Here is an 18,696-nt window from a genome sequence, read left to right as displayed (position 1 = left end):
ATTGTGTCACAACCAGTTTCATATCCACACGAGGCCTGTCCCCTTATTGTTCTGTACTGAATTAAGCAGAGAAGAAATCTGCAGTTGATTCCAAGTGTTGAACTTTAATTTGGTAGCTGTTCATTGCAACTTTGAACTTGAGGTTCAAAGAGACGGTGATGCAAATGGAGGAAGCCGTCATCCAACCGAAATAAATAAACCTATCAGAGAGACAGCAAGTATTTCTACATTCTTATAAAGAAGAAATCTAGTGGAAAGCTCAACAAGCTCAAACAGCCTGGAAGATCACATTAGACAACTAAAATGTGTGATCACAAAATTCTTTCTTTGGTTAAAAAAAAACCCTTTTGCAACATCTAACCAAGCCAAGAAGACTCTCAGGGAGGTAGACGTATCTTTTTTTACAGTTAAGATAAGCCTTGGTGAATGGAAATTTAGAGGGTTTGGAGCAAGGTACAAACCACTGGTTATACTTGAAAACAAGAAAACCACATTAGACTGGAAAAAATGTGAAAGAGCCTGCAAGCTCTGGAGGAAAAACAAAACAAAGAAGAACAAGATTTCTCATTTTTAATACCAGACTAATAGTGGATTTTTAACATTACATTGTCTTCAGTCATAGGATACTGATCATCTTAAAAAAATGCGAAAAATACATTGCTGTGGATTAAATTACATAAATATATATAAAATATTTTAAATGTGCTCAACCTGAAACATTTGCAGAAGAAAAAAAAATCAGCCTACACATTAATGCTGCAGTAATATAACACAAAAGACTTCTGCAGAACATTTAATACCTTTAAGCAAATTAACTAGTAATATTTTTATGCTTGTACGGTTCTGAAAGTAAGACTTTTTCTTGTAGTAGATAGTGTGGTATTATCATAGACTGGTGGGTAACATTACACTGTGGCATCAGGAAGGACATCCAGCATAAAACTCAGCATAAAAAATGTGTTGCTACCTGCTGTGGTGACCCTGTGTGATAAGGGAGCAGTCGAAAGTAGTATTACTGTAGTACTGATGGAGAGGCCCTAATCATTCCCAGTGTTTTTCAGCTAACAGCATTCTTATTCACTGTAGAAGTATTGTTTTAAGACTCTTTTAACTGTAAGATGATCCTCACACTTCTTTAGCCAGTAAAGTATGAAGAAAAGTGAAGATGTCCAGGCAGAGTGCAGCAACAGAGACTTTTAGGCAGCAAACAAACCCAAAGCACAACATGGTATGATATGTTTTATACATGTACAGAAATACATCATTAAAGTAACCAAAGTGGCTATGCATTGCACTGCAACTCAGAGCGATTGGGTCTTTAGAAAAGCTCTGATGGGAGGTCAAAGTGTGCAGCTGTGAAATGGAACATTACTGCTCACCACCACAGCAATAAATACAGAAAGAAACTTTAACAGCCGTAACATATGAGGCTTCTTTTGCAGCGTGCAGAGTGTACATGTCCGTGCTTTTTGCAGAGACGAACATAAGAATGCACGTGCATAAGTATGTGTCTAGGACGGGCAGTTTTTCCCTTTAGGGGGAGAAGAGGACGGAGTTAGGAAAGGATTTAATATGCTACTTTAGCCCTTGGGGCTGTACAGTTGAAAGCCAATGCATGAGGCGTGCAGAATCACACCAGCCTACATTACACAGTGACTGGGGTTGTAGTGGATATGATTAGTTGGGGGTGAGTGAGGTGGGATGGGGTTGTAAAAAGTGAAATCATATCACTTAGCAGCTGAGTGCAGATAAAGCTGTGTTTGAACTGGGAGGCATAAATTATACATTGTAAACACAGCATTGGGAGACCATGGCTCGTTTAAATTATGGCAGAGGGTAGATTTTCTCCTCTTTCTTCCTTCCCACACTTCTGTCTCTGCCTCTCTCACTCACAGTTTTCTTCCCTTTGCTCTCTGCGTGCAGTCCTGCTGACTTTTCTACCTCATGTTTTTTCTTAAACACCTGCCTTAACAAGCAACTTCATCTTACACCTAATGCATACTCAGTCAAATTATTTTTTTTAATGCTTGCAGCATTCAGGCAAGGCATTTTCTTCTGATTTTTCTATTACAAGTTTTGTATTTTTATTTGCTGTTTAAATACAGTTTGAATGTGACCTTTGGTCCTTTGGTTATTGAGAAGAGCATTCCACAGGTCATGGGTGGAAGACAAAACTGTGTAAGCAGCCTAGCGAAGCTCACTGTGATGATCAATGTTCCCCTCTTGCATAGTTCAAGTCGAGCGCCTGTTTTGTTTTTTTTAAAGGTGCCTCTGTACCTTCTGAAAAGTGCAAGGTTATTGATCAGTTTATTCTATTTGTCATTGACTGCTCTGGAACATCTCTCTGCTCTAAAGTCAATAGTGGAAGATTGAGAGGGTGAGTGCCTCCCCTGACCTGGCCTCTCTCAATCTCTAACTTTGTCTCATCCACTATTACCACACATACACACACACACACATGTAGAGTGACACCCAAAAACACACACACACTAACACAAAATGAATCACTCTCTCTGCCCATTGTACCACACCTCTGATCCCAGCTGCAATTTTGATTAATCTTGAAGTGCCACAAGGTCAGGACAGGACTGTGTGTATATTTGGTGTTGGCTGATGCTGTCAGATAAAGATCTAAAGCTCTGCAGAGGTTGGTGCTCTGTTTCTTTTCTGTGTATGTCTTTGTGTACACAAAGAAAAGGGTGTGCACCCACCCTCCCTGTGCCAGGGTAGATGTTGATGTCTCCTGTGAAGGAGATTGTGGCCCGTCTGAAGGAGGGCTCAGTGTTCCTGCCTGGTTCTAGTAGACACTGCTCAGGTTCTCTCTGTTTGTGCGTATGTGTTTGTCAAGTATGAGAACCATTGGGGCATTTTAGACCAGGGCTGTCAAACAGAATACCCAGGTCACAGAAATAATCGCATAAGGTGAGAGAGGATCTGACATCAGTAATACAACAAGCTTTTCTAATTAATATCAACAGCATTATTGGGCTCTAACCTCTCATTACACTCTGATTAAAAGTAATGTAATGTAAATATTAGAAATACCTGCAAGACCCACAGTGAATACACAATTGCACACATTGCTTTATAAATAGTGTGATACAGATGCTATGTTTTGTCTGTTTCTGAAGCATGACAACGCTTTCCCTGCACAAATACATGGATTTCATCAAAATGACTAAGGAGGCTGGATTACATGAAGCAGTGCTCTTGTCTGGTCTGAGTCAAAGTTTTATTGGATGGGTTTTTTATCAGACTTGTATTAAAGTCAATTCCATGTTGGAATAACATTAATATTCTTAGATACATAATGTGATTCTGTGTCCATTATAAGGTGAGTGGAAGATTTGAATATGTCTAGTATTCCAAGTGTAATCGTGTACTTCTCTATGTCTTTGCCGTTGTGCACAACCATTAAAGGTTTACTGTGTATATTTCCTTTATTTTGGGGTTATGAATTAGCATAGCTTAGTTCCTCAGTGCTTATCAGTGTGGCTTCGTTTTAGGACTTAGTTGATTTATGAAGACCAGACGGGGGGCTACAACCCCTCGCGTCTCCACGGAGCGAGAGGAGATAATTATTCTCTTTCTGACTCATACATTTCAATGAAAAATGCATACAGCTGGGACTAGAAGCAGCTTATCAAAAGGTTAACTCTTCCCCACAGTTGTCTGTGTCTGCATAGGGGAGCATTTCTGACGACAGTGGCAGCATCGTCCAATGCTGCCACTTTGTGTTTTCCTGCTGTTTTGTTTGGATGTTTTCAACATTGCTATGACCCGCCAGTGGCCCGGTGCTTTGTTTTCCCAAAGTTAACTTTCAATCAAGAAACAAGCCAGCTGTTGTTTGTGTTGTGTTCTGTACATCATTTCTTAAGCAGCCATCTGAGTGCAACAAAGTGATTCTGACATGAATACATATGAGTGCTTAGTTATTTTGTGTTATCAACATTCAATGTATCTAATCAAACAGTGACATTACATGCAAACCAGTTTTCCTGTTTTGTTAATTATAGATTTTACACAATTTTTGACAGCCAACATGATGTCAGAGCAGGAACACTTTTCTTGCCAAACATAGTACATGCAATGCACTGTGTGTAGTATGCATATCATTGTGCTTGATAGCTCTTTAGATCATCTCATTGAGATTCAGAAATCTCTTGCCTTTTCACCTCCACATACACTGTATTCCCACATACACTTCTGTCACTCATTCATTCACACACACATACACATAGACACTTCAGGCCTTATGTGGAAGGAGTGCTGCCTGGGAAAGTGATAGCAAGAGAGAAGAAGCTCTAGAGAGTGAGTTATCTCTTTAGATGTCATTGAGGGGTGCCTCTTTTCTCTCCCTCTCCTTCCCTCTATCATTTTCCTTTTTCTTCCTTTCTGCTTGTCTCCCTCACTCTCTTGTTCCCACTTGCTCTCTCAAATCATGCCTCCAGTGGTATTCAGACAGTCCAAGGACAAACTCGAGATATGCTGGGAGCAATGGACTGTCCGTCAGTTTGTGTTTATACATGTTTGTGTGTGTGTGTGTGTGTGTGTGTGTATGCGAGAAAGAGAGTAGTTGATGTTGAGTCTTTGAAGCTGTTCTTCCCCTGTCCTAACAGGCTAGAGTTTCGTCCCTTTGCATTTAACCCCCGATGCTACATTCAGGGGTTAAATCCTCACAGGCAGGCATAATTTTTAAATATTGAAATGTCTTGTTATGTGTGTCCACAACCCAGGGAGTGTGGACACACATAACAAGACATTTCAATATTTAAAATTCACCTAGAGTGCCAAGAGCTGCACAGCTTGCTATTGTCGAGGTCATGCCCTTACATTTCAGAACTGTTATATTTATTTCATTTTATATTTATTGACTTGTCAAGGTGACTGTCATGGAATAAAAAGACCATTTACATAAAAACTGCAACAATTGTGTTTTTGTTTTATTATGTATATTTTTTAATTATTCCATATCAAAGCTGAACTCCAATGTAATGTGGTAGTTGGCTTGTCTGACTAAGGCTACGTCCACACTAGTCCGGATAGATTTGAAAACGGCGTTTTCGTCTGAAAACGCTCCGCGTCCACACTAGCGTTTTCAGTCGTTTTCACAGAGTCGTGCGTCCACACTGAAACGGATGAAAACGCTTACATTCCAGTCCTGCGCATGCGCAAAAGCGAGTGAGAATTAAAGAATTTGAAGAAAAGCTATCTGGAGCATGTACAAACTGATCTTCATCTTTTTTAGGGCAGTCAAGATTGAGAGCAATCAAAACAACCGCTGTATAATGCACTCCGCTATCTTTGTTTATTTGGTCACATGACTGCATCACATGACTAAAATACGTCATCGTTTTAGAAAGTCTGCGTTTTCGTATGTTCAAACTGCGACGGGACAGCTGCGTTTTGAAATGTATGCGTTTTCGAGAGCGTTTTCAAAACGCTACGTTTTTCCTTGAGGAAAGTGCCGTCTCAGTGTGGACGGGAGTTCAAAACGGAGAGAAAACAATGCATTTTCAAACGAAAACGCATTAGTGTGGACGTAGCCTAAAGCACTGTCAGACAGGCCAACCCAGTCTGCGACCCTGAAAAAAGCATACAAATAAACACCCACACCTTCACACAAAGCCAACAAGTTGCATGACCTATTGCCTCATGCCACACACATACTCTCAAAAAATCTCTCCCGGAGACAGACTTCTCTCTCTACGTGTGTGTGACGCGGTAACTCGACGCTCTCAGACAAACAGGGGAAATCCTCTTTGTCTTGCCATGTCCATCACTGGCCATCTCACTATCCCGATGTATGTGGATGTCTGAAAACCCTCCCCCCAGCCTCCCCAGCTCCAAGACCAATAGATTTATCCAACACGCTTCCACAAACACATGCACAGGCCCCCTTGGCTCCAGGCATGTTCCCCTGACGCAGGGACACACAGACAGGAAGTTTGAGGAGAGGTTTGTGACAGTTTACTTCTCTTAGAACACTTCAGGTTTGACCCTCTCTTGACCAGGCGGCTTCCTTCTCCTCCATCTCTCCGTAAACAACCACATCCCTGCAACTAAAAGCGTGCTGGCTCACCAAGTGTAATAACATCATTCATGTTTTGATGTGGGGCGGAACGTTTTAGTGAGCAAGGGAGGCCGTGTGGCGAGCGAATATGTGTGTGCCTTTCCTTTTCTGGGTTTTCTCTGATTGCAGAGATGACAGATCTTTGTCATGAAGAAAAGCAAGTTAACCTGTCACCTTTGCCAGTCTTCTCCACCCACTATTTATCCACTGTGTGTCTTTAAAACGTGCACACACATGCACTAACACAGCACGCACACACGTTTGCACTGATCTTGCTGAGTGTGTGTCAGCTCTATTAGCACATTCCCAGATAGAGCCAGCGTCTTCTTATCTGTGGTGACCCATTAATTACACTTTGTTCCATTAAGTGATCTATTTCAGACCTGCCCCACCCTCAACACCCACTCTCTGCTATCTCCACCTCTGGTCTGCTCCTCCCCCACCTGAACTCTCTGCTCTCTTTTTGTCTAACCCTTCGCAGAATACACACACGCATACATACACACGCACACACTTTTCTCTAAGTGTCGCTAAGCATGGAATCACAAAGTCAAGTGACAAGTACTTCTATGCTTGTGTCGCATGTGTCGCATGTGTTTGAGGCAAAAACATGAAAAAAGAGGTTCATAGACAACTCTTGGTTGCAGGATTTCAACATTACATTTCTCTCACGCTAGACTCTTAGACCAAATTAGAAATCAGTCTAGTGTTCATATGTTCCACAGCAGTTTTCTCACTTTTTTGCCCTCTACTCACTTTATTGATCGTCTTCTCTAACCCAGCTCTGTTTTGTATGTGTAAAAGTTACCAGTATAACTAACTCTTGAGCGTACATAAATATGATATATATGCCATATGTCACATGAATGTGAATTTTTGTCTTTGTACATGCCAGTAGGTTTGTATTTTGAGTTGTGTAGTTCTGATATCTATTTTTACATGTATATTCCCACTGCACCTGGGAGATGCTAAATAGAAGTGTTCAGTCAAGTGTTGGTAGAAGGCCACAATGAAAATCTGGCCACAAAATGTGCCTTCAGTTCAGTATGGTTTAAGTGGAAATGTAAAATTGGAGCAGCTACACTAGTTGGATCATTTGCACTTCTTGTGTTTTGTGTCCTAAGCTCATAAAGCAACTGTTTTCTGAGCATTACATAGGATGATACTGGTGATATACAGTGTCCTATAGGATCAAGTATAATCCTGTGCAACATAACTTAAATGTCACAGTTTACCTTCTCTGAATAATTGTATTATATAACTTTACTTTACTCTAATGTAAGCTTAAAAGTGTAGATTTATAGTATTAATTATATTTTTCCCACAGCAGGAACTTACTGTCACTTTAAAACAACACAAAGCTCTTTTGTTTGATTCAAGTCTGGCGATACATTTGGACAGGTCATGCTTTTTATAACTTCTTTTTTCATTATAAAGTCTGCTGAGATTTTGGCAGTATGGTTTGGACCATCATCATATACTGGAATTTTCTTCTCCTGTCAAGCCTGCGGGGACTGAGTCATCATGTTAGCCAGTATTTTTGTGTATCAGCAGGTATTTATAGTGGCATGGCATCTAAAAACGTAATCTATCCCAAAGCCTTTTGCACTCATGCATACTGACATCATCACACTTACACCTCCATGCTTTCACTGTCAGGGCTATGCATTCACGCCAAACATGTTGGACCCCACTTAAATTTATCTTGAGCTGGACAAAGAATGTGCACATTTTCATTTTCATCTTCTTTAGCAAAGTTTGTTCTGACAGTTTCTAGCTGATAATAACAAACTTAAAAAAAAACAAAACATAATACATATAGTTTTATGTAGTGCAATGCTTTGCACATTGTAAGCTGTCATATGACCCCAGGAGCAAGTCTGAAGGTCCATTTTTCATGGCTAAATAGTGTTGGTGTACTATGGTTGGCATCACTTGAAGAGGATATCCACAGCAGCTCTGATTAGCAATAGTTAAGTAGTTATGCACCTCTTGATTAATGCTGCTACCGTGTTTTGACTTTTTAATGGCTTGTTTTTATTTTTCTTTTATGACCACAGATCTTCCTATATTCTTTTCCCATCTGGTACAAGTCTCACAATGAAATTTTTAAAATTACTCGAGCAGTTCTTTTCCATGTGGGGGCCTGATGCAAACAAGTACTTAAACTGAGCTCACAGGTTGAAAATTGTTGAATTTATATGTTAGTGGAATTTGTCCAATAAGAAATCAAATATGTGTTCAACTTGTGTGTCAGTGATCACAGCTGTATCCAATTTTGTTGTTTTTACTTAATACAGTGTCTCTAAAGGATTTGTTTCTTATTCATAAGGGAGAATACTATTGTTAACTTAATAGCACAGTCATTTAAAAATGTTTGAATTTTAAATTGTTTGGCTTGAAAGTAATAGTGCACAAAGGTTTTGTCATATATGTTTATATATGTATATGTGTCATTGTATATCCCACAAATGATTTGCATCCACAACACAAAGATTATTTCCATTTAAGCAAACTGCTAGTCATGGCAATTGTATCTACAAGGCACTTAATACTTTTTTATTGCCAATATTACCGGTGATGTTGTGAAGAAACAAGGGATTTTTGTCGGTGTATCCAATGTAAGCATCAGGTGTAGTGTGATAGAAATATTTATATGATTATGTGGTTGATATAAAGAAAACAAGTGGGAGACTGCTTTACAAAGCATATTGATATATATACTGCAAATTCTCTGCTGCCAGTGTGTACTGCTTTTTAGCTGGATAATGATTATACCATGCATTGCATCAATCTTACACTAGTACTGTTAGTCCCCTTGCTAGATTCTTCTATAGACCTTAGGCAACATGTGTTGTGAATGAGAATTGTATGAAGGTGTGTGTGATCACCATAGCCTTGTATGAATGGGGGTTCTCACACTCAAGGCTGTCTATTCTGAGACCACCGATTCTGAATGCGCCCTGTCTTTCTTACAGGTGCAAAGGGGGCCTCTCTTAGCCCTGTCCTCCTTCAACTCTTTTGTGACTGAGTGATGTGTGTATTTCTAATATCGTAGATGTGTTGCTGTGAGTGTGTGTTTCTCTATGCCTGGTGTTGTCTTGGAAGTGCAAGAGAGGTTTGTGCAGCAGATTTTACTGCAGTAAAGTGGACTATTGGTGTTTGTGTGTTTATGCGAATGAGGAGTGAATGAAATGTAGTGAAGTAGTAAGTTTGCAGTCTGGCATTTAGCATATTCTCTTGTGCGCATGCTCTAACCCCACTCCATCTTTTCCATCCTGTCTGGCCAAAGTTGCCTGGCCTAACCTACCCTTGGCAAGGCATTGTGTGTGTCAGTGTGTGTGTGTGTGTGTGTGTGTCCGTGCTTGGTCCCATTTGAGTTGCACATATATGCATGCGTGTAGTGCCTCCACTAATGCACAGTCTTTGTGGGGGCCTCTCTTTTCAGCCATGCTGCTTTTGAGACACGTTGTGCCTGGGCATAGAAACAAAAGCTCTCCATTGCCCCTCAATAGGCCAAAAACAAAACCGTGTCAGGCGAGCTAGCAGCCCCCGAGTGTTTGCCATTTAAGTCCCAACCAATGGTGGCGGAGATGGAACAAAGGGGCTGGACAGGGAAGGAGGCCTGCACTGTTTACAGTGTTAATGTCTGGGTGGCACTCCCAACAAGGCCCTTCCATAAACATACATGTGCATGTACACTCAGTCTTTTTCTCTTTTTTTTTATGTGTGTGTGTGTGTTTACGTCACATATTCACACCTAATCAACAGGTACATGTGCAGACCTTATACTATGTTGTAAAATTCACACACAAAAATGGAATTAAACTTGGACGTGTCATACGGGCATAAGAAAATTTGTGTATCCAACTGATAATTTTCAAAAAATTTTATTACCCAACTAAGCATTTACAAATTTATACAATTCTTAGTGTTTTAATAATTAGAGAACAGAAGCTTCAGACTATACTGTCAAAACTAGTTCATATATTTTAAATAGCTTTGTCACTGACTCTATACTAATTTTCTTCTTGCTTTGTCACCATAAATAAATTAGCAAGCCAATTCTTCCAAATAGCATGCAAATGATGCCCCCAATTCACATATGTTTAAAGTTTTAAATGTTTTATGATAATTTTGTGGTTCATTAATTTCATTTGTGAATTTAATTGAATGATTTTATTCTACATCTTACCAATTGTTTCTGTAAGAGCTAACTGTTGAGCTAGCTTTTTTTCACATTAAACTTGTAAACTTGAGTGCAGTATTTATATAGATAGATAGATAGATAGATAGATAGATAGATAGATAGATAGATAGAAAAGGTGCATACAAAATGTTGATTAAAGCGACACGCAGATGGCTAAGCACATATTCCAAAATATCTCAACCCTTTTAAGCAGAGATGAGTAAAACAACTGACATTGAGAGGTGCTGTAGAGGCAAAGGATTATTCAGGCTTCGATTTTTACTGAAGAAGAGTCAGGAGAGTCTGACACTGGTATCAAATAGCCTCCACAGTCCTTGGACCAGGGTTATCTTGTAAATACTCTGCTCCAAGTCCATAAAAGCAAGGGTCCTTTATGACGGCCAAGGCCACTCATTCACATTAAAATAAAAAAAGCACTCAGTGCAATCTCAGTGTCTCGGTAGGGAGGAAACATAACAGCCTGGAGGGATTAATAAAATGAGAAGTAAGTAATAAAAAAATACAGAATTTCACTGTCTTTTGTGCAGTCTTTGTTGTCACAAGTTCCACTCTCCATATGAACTACTTGAATTCAAAGTAGCTTATGTGTGGTCATGATTTCAACCAGTTAATGTGATATCCTCCGCTCACTGTGTTTTCACTCGGTTTTGTTTCTCTATGTCTCTCTTCTGTTTGCATTTTATTCTAAGTAAATACAGAGCCCCCTCAGCGGCCCCTGTAGGTACTGATTCAGGTTTCTCATCTCTGGATGTGTAATGAGTTCTGCCTTGTTTTTGTCTAACAACAACACACAATAATAAGCAAAGTAATTAAAAGCAGTATGAGAGAGACGGGGGCTGGGCAGACCCCACTTACCAACAAGCATTAAAAATGAATTTAAGTCAAGAAGCAACAGTGGTATTACTGATTTGATGAAATGAGTTCTGTTTTTTAGTATCTTTGTCTTGATGTATTTACGGCTGTTTCTGCTCCGATCAAGCTTATTTTTATTTGAAGACACACAGTGTAGAAAAAGTCTGATTATTCCTGGATTTGTTGTCTTCATCCTAAATGGAGATTAGGGAATAGTGGCAGGGAATGGGTTGGAGAGTAAAATTTAATTTAATACATTTTTTGACTGAAAACATAATCTTCATGTTTTGTTACAGAGGACAGAGCTGCTCTGGTGGTGTTGCAGACCACCTGTCACCTGCCCGGGCTCTCTTTGACCTCGTCTCCTGTGGCAACATGTCACACCCCCTTTACAGACAGCCATGTGGGACGAAATGACATTCTTGACCTTTAGGCATGTTGGCAAGCAAAGTGACAACAAGCATAGCTGACTGTATGTCAGTTATGTGCGCTGCATGTGGACAACCAGACACACGCAAACACACAGTGCCAGCGCACACTGCGCACGTAGTCTCGGAAGATCATCTAATATCAGAGAGCGTCAGGGACAGAAATCCGATCGTCTGACAACCAGGATACAGATAGCGATTCTCCTCCGCTGATCCATGCAACAGATAGTTTCCACAAACAGCTGCCTGACTAAGGTTACAACCAACGCAGGCCCACACCACAGTGCACTGCTCTACCTCACATCGAGATAAAACAAAAGCTTAGGTTACCGTCAATAGGATATTGATAAGATAATACACTGTTTGTGGGGTTTTTTTTGTTTTTTTTGATGAAAACGTTGACAAGAGGAAATGAGAAAATGTTTGCTTCAGCGTGAAATAATATCATGTATATTAGTCTTGTTAGGTTTTCTGGGTTTTTTTTAATATTTTCTTCCGTGATTATATCGTTGTTCATCTCCTTTTTTTAATTGAAGCTCATTAAATGTTTAACCCAAATGTCAGCATATTTGATTAAGCAGTCATAATTATTTAAAGAAATTCAATTCTCACAAAGAAAAGTATCATCACTTTACATTCCCCCTGCCTCAAAGTACTCTTAATAATTTGAATATGGATTTATATTATAAGTGAGGCAAAGAGATATGCCCCCTTCACATCAGTGTAATTACGAATCACAAAAAAAAGAGTTTGATTCAAATAAAATAGGCCATTTGTACACAAGCAATTAACTGCTGCGGCTTTAAATAATGTAGCCCAGATGGAACCTAATTATAGTCGGCATGCTTTGATTTGCACTTCCTGTTGGAGTATCACTCGGGGCGTCACTTTGGCTTTTCAGTCACCTAGCGTTTGTTTTGAAATTTGTGACAATCAGAGCCGATTACCATTTGTAACAGCATGCAGCGTTTGGTACGCAGGGAAGAAAGCATGGCCCATAGCTATGGAGGAATTTCCTTGTTTTCAGCTCAAAAATCTCCTCCTCTGTTCCCTTACCTCACTGCATACAAGTGATAACAACTGTGTGCGTGAGTATACGTGTGTGTTTGTGCCCGCATGTGTGTATGTGTGTGTTCCATCCATGAGTAGACACTTACAATTGATGAATGTGTTTATGTGTGTGTGGCAGCATCTTGTAGCAGCGCAGAGTCAGAGGGAGATCAAACAGTCAGTCAATTACCTTGAGAGGGCTCCAGTGGCTGTGACAGAGAAGAGGAGGCCAAATATCCAGGATCAAATACTCTTCTCTGTCTGTCACATAATGAGGCAGCTTCACCAGGCTCAAACAACACACACAGAATGGTCAAACACAGGCCACTGGTCAGGCGCTACATTGAAACTGCTCCATGACTTGAGCACAGAGCACATAAGGGAGCTCTCAGCACAGGACATGTTTCTGTACCGGCTCTTTGCTGCCTTAGAGTGAAACAGGGAAACAGTGAAACATCGTCGTGTGTATGTGTTGCCTTACCTGCAGGTCATCATTACGTGCAATATTAATCTAAGTTTGTTTGTTTTTTCCTCCAGTGTAATTATAAACACTGTTAAAACTAAAGACAATTTTCTGTATTCCCCGTGACAATACCCAGTGTCGTGGAGCTCGACAGCATCATTATTGAAACGGCAATGAATGAAACCGTTATTGTGTTTAAAACAAACTTTATTAGGCTAATGTCATTACTGTAAACTTGTTAAAATCTGTACATGCAACTTAATTGTTTCACAAGTACGAAACAGCTACACAGTGTACTTTAGTTTAAATACAGGATACAAGTTACAGTTAAAAAGGGTGAGCTCTTTGTCCATTGTACGCTGTTTTGCCAACACGTAAAATCGATTCTTCATAAAGGAAAAAAAACAGTCTGCTTATCAGCTAATTGGCTGTTTATGGGTTTCCTTTACCCACAAGATACAGCTAGATGACACCATCGATTTCCACAATTTTTAAAAGATATTACTTTGATTTGTGGTGTAGCTGACATAACTCTCGCTTGTCTTCTTCTTCTCCCTCTGTCTCTTCCTCTCTTCGCCTGGTCACTGGGGTTCCTCCTCTAAATCAGTGGTCACATCTCAGCTATGACAACATCCATTAGGTTCAACACGCTTTGGCTATTAAAGGAGGAATGGATGGAAGTTTTAAAGGCCTGTTTAAGTCTACATGAGAGTGGGTTTATATCTGTGTGTGTGCGAAGGTTGTCTGGGGGAGAGGATTTTATTTCAAAGCTTCTACCATATAGAAGGGGTGGAGCTTAACGCCAGAGTCACTGAAGGGCCACGGGCTTATTTGCATATCGGCACAGAGACACCCCCCTGGTGACCCTGAACTGCGATGGGATAGGGTGGAGACGCTGGCGGCATTCTGGAGTTCACCGCTAGTTCAAGATGAACTGGAAAGTGCTGTGGCATTGATCGCTTCTGCAGAAAAAAGAAAAGAGACAAAACAGAAGTAAAAATACAAGTGAGAGAGAGAACAATGAGACAGGGAGAATAGAAGAGGTGGAATAAAAAGATCACAGTGCCTCAAATTGGATATAAATGATAGATTAGAGGTGTGAGAGGGCTGTGTCTTTGTTTCCAGGGATAGGTGTTATGATGAGCCCTACACAGGTAGTGGAGTCACCGGGAGTGCTGGGTTATTGACTACCATGATTGCCAGGCCAGTAAATTTGACCCAAGGCACTGACTGCCATCTGCTTGCTATATAGCGTGCAGTGCAAACCCCTGTCTCAGAATGATCGAGAACCCCCTTATATACTCGTACGCACAAATTACACACACACACACAAACATACCACTGGTACCTGGAACCCAAATTCCCTCTCAGCCCAAAACCCTATACCTGCTTACAATCATACACATAAACACACACACATGCACACACACCATCTCCATTAATGCTTCCAGGCAAGGGTCAATCTAATAAACATGGGGTCAGTGCAGTGGTCATCAGAGGGCTGTCTATGGTGTGAGAGCCTTTAAGTTGCTTCCTAATTGTATCCCGGCGGCCTTCTAGTCTAGCTTTTTATAGCTGATACGATGTGCACTGTGGGGAGAGGAGGAAGCCAGGATGGAAAGTGAAAGGCACTGAGAAAAGGAACCGAGGTAAAAAGGTATGTCTGTATATTGTAGAGATTCGATTCATTGAGAAGGGCTGTGGTTATCGACTTTTCTCTCCTGGGACCGTCTTTTTTTTTTTTTCAAGCAGCTCTAAATCATTAACTGCTTTTTGATTTTTAAATGCTCCCAGGAAAATTACAGGAAGTCATTGTAATATTGTTTCGAACAAATGCAAGTCCCTAAGAAGAAAAGGCTGCAGATGCAGAGGTGAAAATAAAGATTCACAAAAGAAAGCTCCTTACAGCCACTCTTGATTTCCTCCATTCCTCTGTGTGCAAACATGTCTGAGATCCATCTATCAAAGTATGAAACTCTTAGTTTTATCTAATGACAGGCATCGGGTGAACTGCAGGACACCATTTTTCAGGTTCAGTTGCAGTCAGACGCTAACCAGAGGTGGCACAAACAAACCATTCCGTGTTACAACTAACTTGTTAGTTCTAGCTCAACTGGATGGCACAGCCAAGGTGTTCTGCCATCAAGTTGAGCTATCAAACTAAAAGGCTGGGCTGTGACACCCAAACCCTAAGGAACCTGACGCGCATGTACCAGATTTCAAGCTCCAGCGTGACCCCAACTTGGGAACTTGCTAACCTGGAGAAGGTCAGAGGGAAACCCTGCACTTCTGCCTCCCCCCGTCACTGCCAGACCACCTGATATGTTCACTAGTTATCGCTCTCCAACTTCTGTCTGGCCTTTTCTCAATTAGTCCTTTGGAACGAATGACTACCGCTCCACTGGTTTCACTTAGTGCACCCATTGTGTATATATCTAGTTTTGTTGGAAGGACCTCTTTCCATCTCCTTGGTTGTGCAGCGCTGTTGATTATCAGGTATCCGCTTGAATAACATATTAAGGCTATCCCATTGGGCTAACAGGTCATAGGCTGCCATCGTTCTCACACATAAGGGTTTAGGTCTGCACGGAGCATTATGGGAGTTTGTGAATCTTACGAGACTAAAAATCTTATGTAATAGTGTCTGTTTCTTTTCACTTATTACGTTGCCATGGTAAGTATATAGAATGCAGAGCTTTAATTTAAATTATATTAGCAGTGATCATGTGTTTCCTTGCATATAACATTACAGTCAGTAAATATCTTGGTATGCACTTGTGCTTATCTTTTCCACGCAGGCACAGAGAGGCATGAGCTGACTTCCTGGATGAGTTTCGACTCTATCTTCAGGTTCTTCAGTGAGTTTCATGCAAAAGAAGGCGAGGAGGCAGAGGAGACCTCCAACTCTGTTACCACACGCAGTGGCTCCCACAAAAACAAGCACCAAGATTTGTAGAGAACCATCAACAGTGACTCAAAACAAGAGGAGATTTGGGGAGGGCGCAGAGGTTAAAGTGCAGAAAAGGTCCTCTGATATTTTTTTTAAATTTTCTCTCTCTCCCTCTGTAACCTCCTACCAGATTTCCTTCCCCACTGTTTTCCCCGAGTGTCATTTCTTCCTCCCAGCCCTTCCTGACTCTGCACACGCATAGCCTTCTTGTTGTAAGAGACAAGAGTACAGGGTCACTGTGTATACATCACAATAACGTTTTGCATTACTTCTGGTTGAGTGCAACTGTCAAAGCAATATGGGCCTGAGTGTTAGCGCTTCCCGTGGGCTGTGGCCTGGCTGCGGGTACGGGCCACAGCAGCAGAGATTAAGGTTGACAGGCGCTGTGCACAATGCGCTGTGGTGCACCTCTAATTGTCCTGACATCAGCCTGAACTGAGCTAATGCCCCGCCTGCCCTCCAGTCTGCACCGCTCAGTCTCCTCTCCATCATCCCCCCCGGTCCTAAAGCCTGGACCACTCACCCTGAAATTAGCTCATGCCGTGTGGTACATTGTGGTAAGTTTGGTATCATTTCGGTTTTTTAAATCCTGTACCGACCGCAAGTATTTTTTTTAATAAGAGTGAATACTCTTAACTCATTTGTTTAACAGCAGTTGTTTTGATTGCTTCATAATTATTGTTTGACTCATTCACACACACATAATCCAAAAAAACTTTTAAACCTCATTTTTCTCATTCAGATTTGTGAGTGTGATTCTAAGCTGTTTGTTTTTTTCTTTTCTTTTTTTGGAATTGCAGTTATTATAATAAGAGAGACTTTTCGTAATTTCTGAAATTTGAAGGCAGTGTCTCATACAGACACTATGACTATGATTTTATTTTTTAATATTAAGCCAATATTTTCTCAGCGCAAGTAAGTGAGTAAGTGTTTACTTTAGTGTATCTATGAGTTTGATTTGCAAAAGTGTGGAGAGCTTATTTCTCTGGTTATTATAAATATATATACTTTTTCCTTTTTTTCCAGTTTGATATCCTTGAAATTGATGTCTGTGGCTGATTGGATGTGATGAAACAAATAAAACAAACACAACCTGTTCTGAATATGGAAAATTCAGGACACTGAGCATATTTAAAATCATTTAAAGTCAGGCATCAAAATGGGTTCGTGAGATATCTCATTTTAACGGGAGCCAGAAGTCAGCTCACAACACTCATAAAGCCTCAATATATTGCCTTACACATGTCATGAAATCCAAGATTTCAATATTATTCTAAGCCGGAATGATATTTCCTTAGATGTTGGAGAAATGTAACATATCAGTTTTTTTCCTCGCACCAAAGTACTCTTCTTGTGTACTTAGAAGTGACAAAGTCAGCTCCCTGCTCAGCTGCACATAATCTGACTGCGTGTCTTAAACATGATCTTTTTTTCCATAAAGCTGGTATGTTTTATAAAGCACTCAAGGCTTAATGGAGTGCATTTCTAATGTGTCATGGCATTAGTAAACCCCCAAATTGCATACTAAATCATATGATACCTTAGACACACATTCTCAAACATTCCTACCCTTTTCTATCCTTTTTTAAAACAGTTTCCATTGTTAAACTTCCACACTGAACACTGAAATCCTGCCTTTTCTGCCCACTGTGTGTATGGTTGAAGGCTTTTGTGGATTATCTTTCTGCTGTAATGAGACAAGTGCGGCTGATGGTTGCAGGCCTAATTTCCTTTTAATTTGATTTAGATCTCTCCAGGTTTCAGCAAAAGAAGTTGGCTTATTATTTGATTTGATGAGTTTCATTTCAAGATATCTTTGCTCATCTTTCTCCTTTTCAACTATGATCAGTTCATTTTTCACTCTACAATTTGTATATTGTTGCCTTAGGAATAAACAAGATTCTGCTCACTGTTTTTTTTTTTTTAATAATATCCAGCAAGCCATATGTGAAGGGAACTAAAGATGTAAGAGCAGCCTAAATCCAAAGCACAGTTTGGAAATAAAAGGGGAATATTTTCGCCAATTGTTCTTGAAGTCATTATTTTTTGCAGATGGTTTATTATTTGTTGCATTGGATTGAGAAACGCCTATTTTGTTTAATCACAGCACAAGCTTTTTGGTTTTATGAAACTGAAAGTTTCCTGCCAGGTTTCATTTTTTTTTCTTGTATTCTGAAATAGTTTCATTCTCTTTTGATCCATTTCAGTTTTGAAGGTCTTAATTATTTTCGACGCTTCTGCAGCACAGCAATTACTGTACTTTTACATGATTTCATTGTTGTAATAACCAATTAAAACAAAGCAAATAAACTTTAAATCTTGATTTTTAAACCGTGTGCTTCTCCTTTTTTCCTTTTCTCATTTTTCTTCTTCTTTGTTTTCTTGGGATGGACGCGCTAATCGTCCTGACTTTTTCACGGCTGCTATTGCGCACGTTACTTATTTAGAAAACCATAAGGGAAACTCCACAACGCAGACAGGCCACGACAGCTTTGAACGCGTAAAGTGATCGAGGAAAAAGTCAAGTGAAGTCACATCCGTTGTATCTACAACTTTCCAAACGTGAAATCAATACTAACCACCAAACATGCCTCTGCTACCAAACAGTCGACCACGTGTTTTGTCAGTTTTCTAAACTGTCAAAAATATATATTTTACTATAGCTGTGCT

The 18,696-nt window shown here is 40.2% G+C and overlaps 1 protein-coding gene across 2 annotated transcripts in view; it reads left to right on the top strand.

Moving 5' to 3' along the window:
• The window catches only part of arb2a (ARB2 cotranscriptional regulator A), a 164,538-nt gene extending 146,181 nt beyond the window's left edge, over positions 1 to 18,357 (top strand). For both annotated transcript variants that reach the window (XM_085181466.1, XM_085181467.1), the window contains exon 11: positions 15,875 to 18,357. In XM_085181466.1, the coding sequence (XP_085037592.1) occupies positions 15,875 to 16,032 (158 nt within the window). In that variant the 3' untranslated portion in view covers positions 16,033 to 18,357. The remainder of the gene's footprint in view (positions 1 to 15,874) is intronic.
• The last annotated feature ends 339 nt before the right edge of the window (positions 18,358 to 18,696 follow it).

This window comes from Neolamprologus multifasciatus, chromosome 12, assembly GCF_963576455.1.
Source record: "Neolamprologus multifasciatus chromosome 12, fNeoMul1.2, whole genome shotgun sequence".
NCBI classification, from domain to species: Eukaryota; Metazoa; Chordata; class Actinopteri; order Cichliformes; family Cichlidae; genus Neolamprologus; species Neolamprologus multifasciatus.
This window is presented reverse-complemented; position numbering and strand designations above follow the sequence as displayed.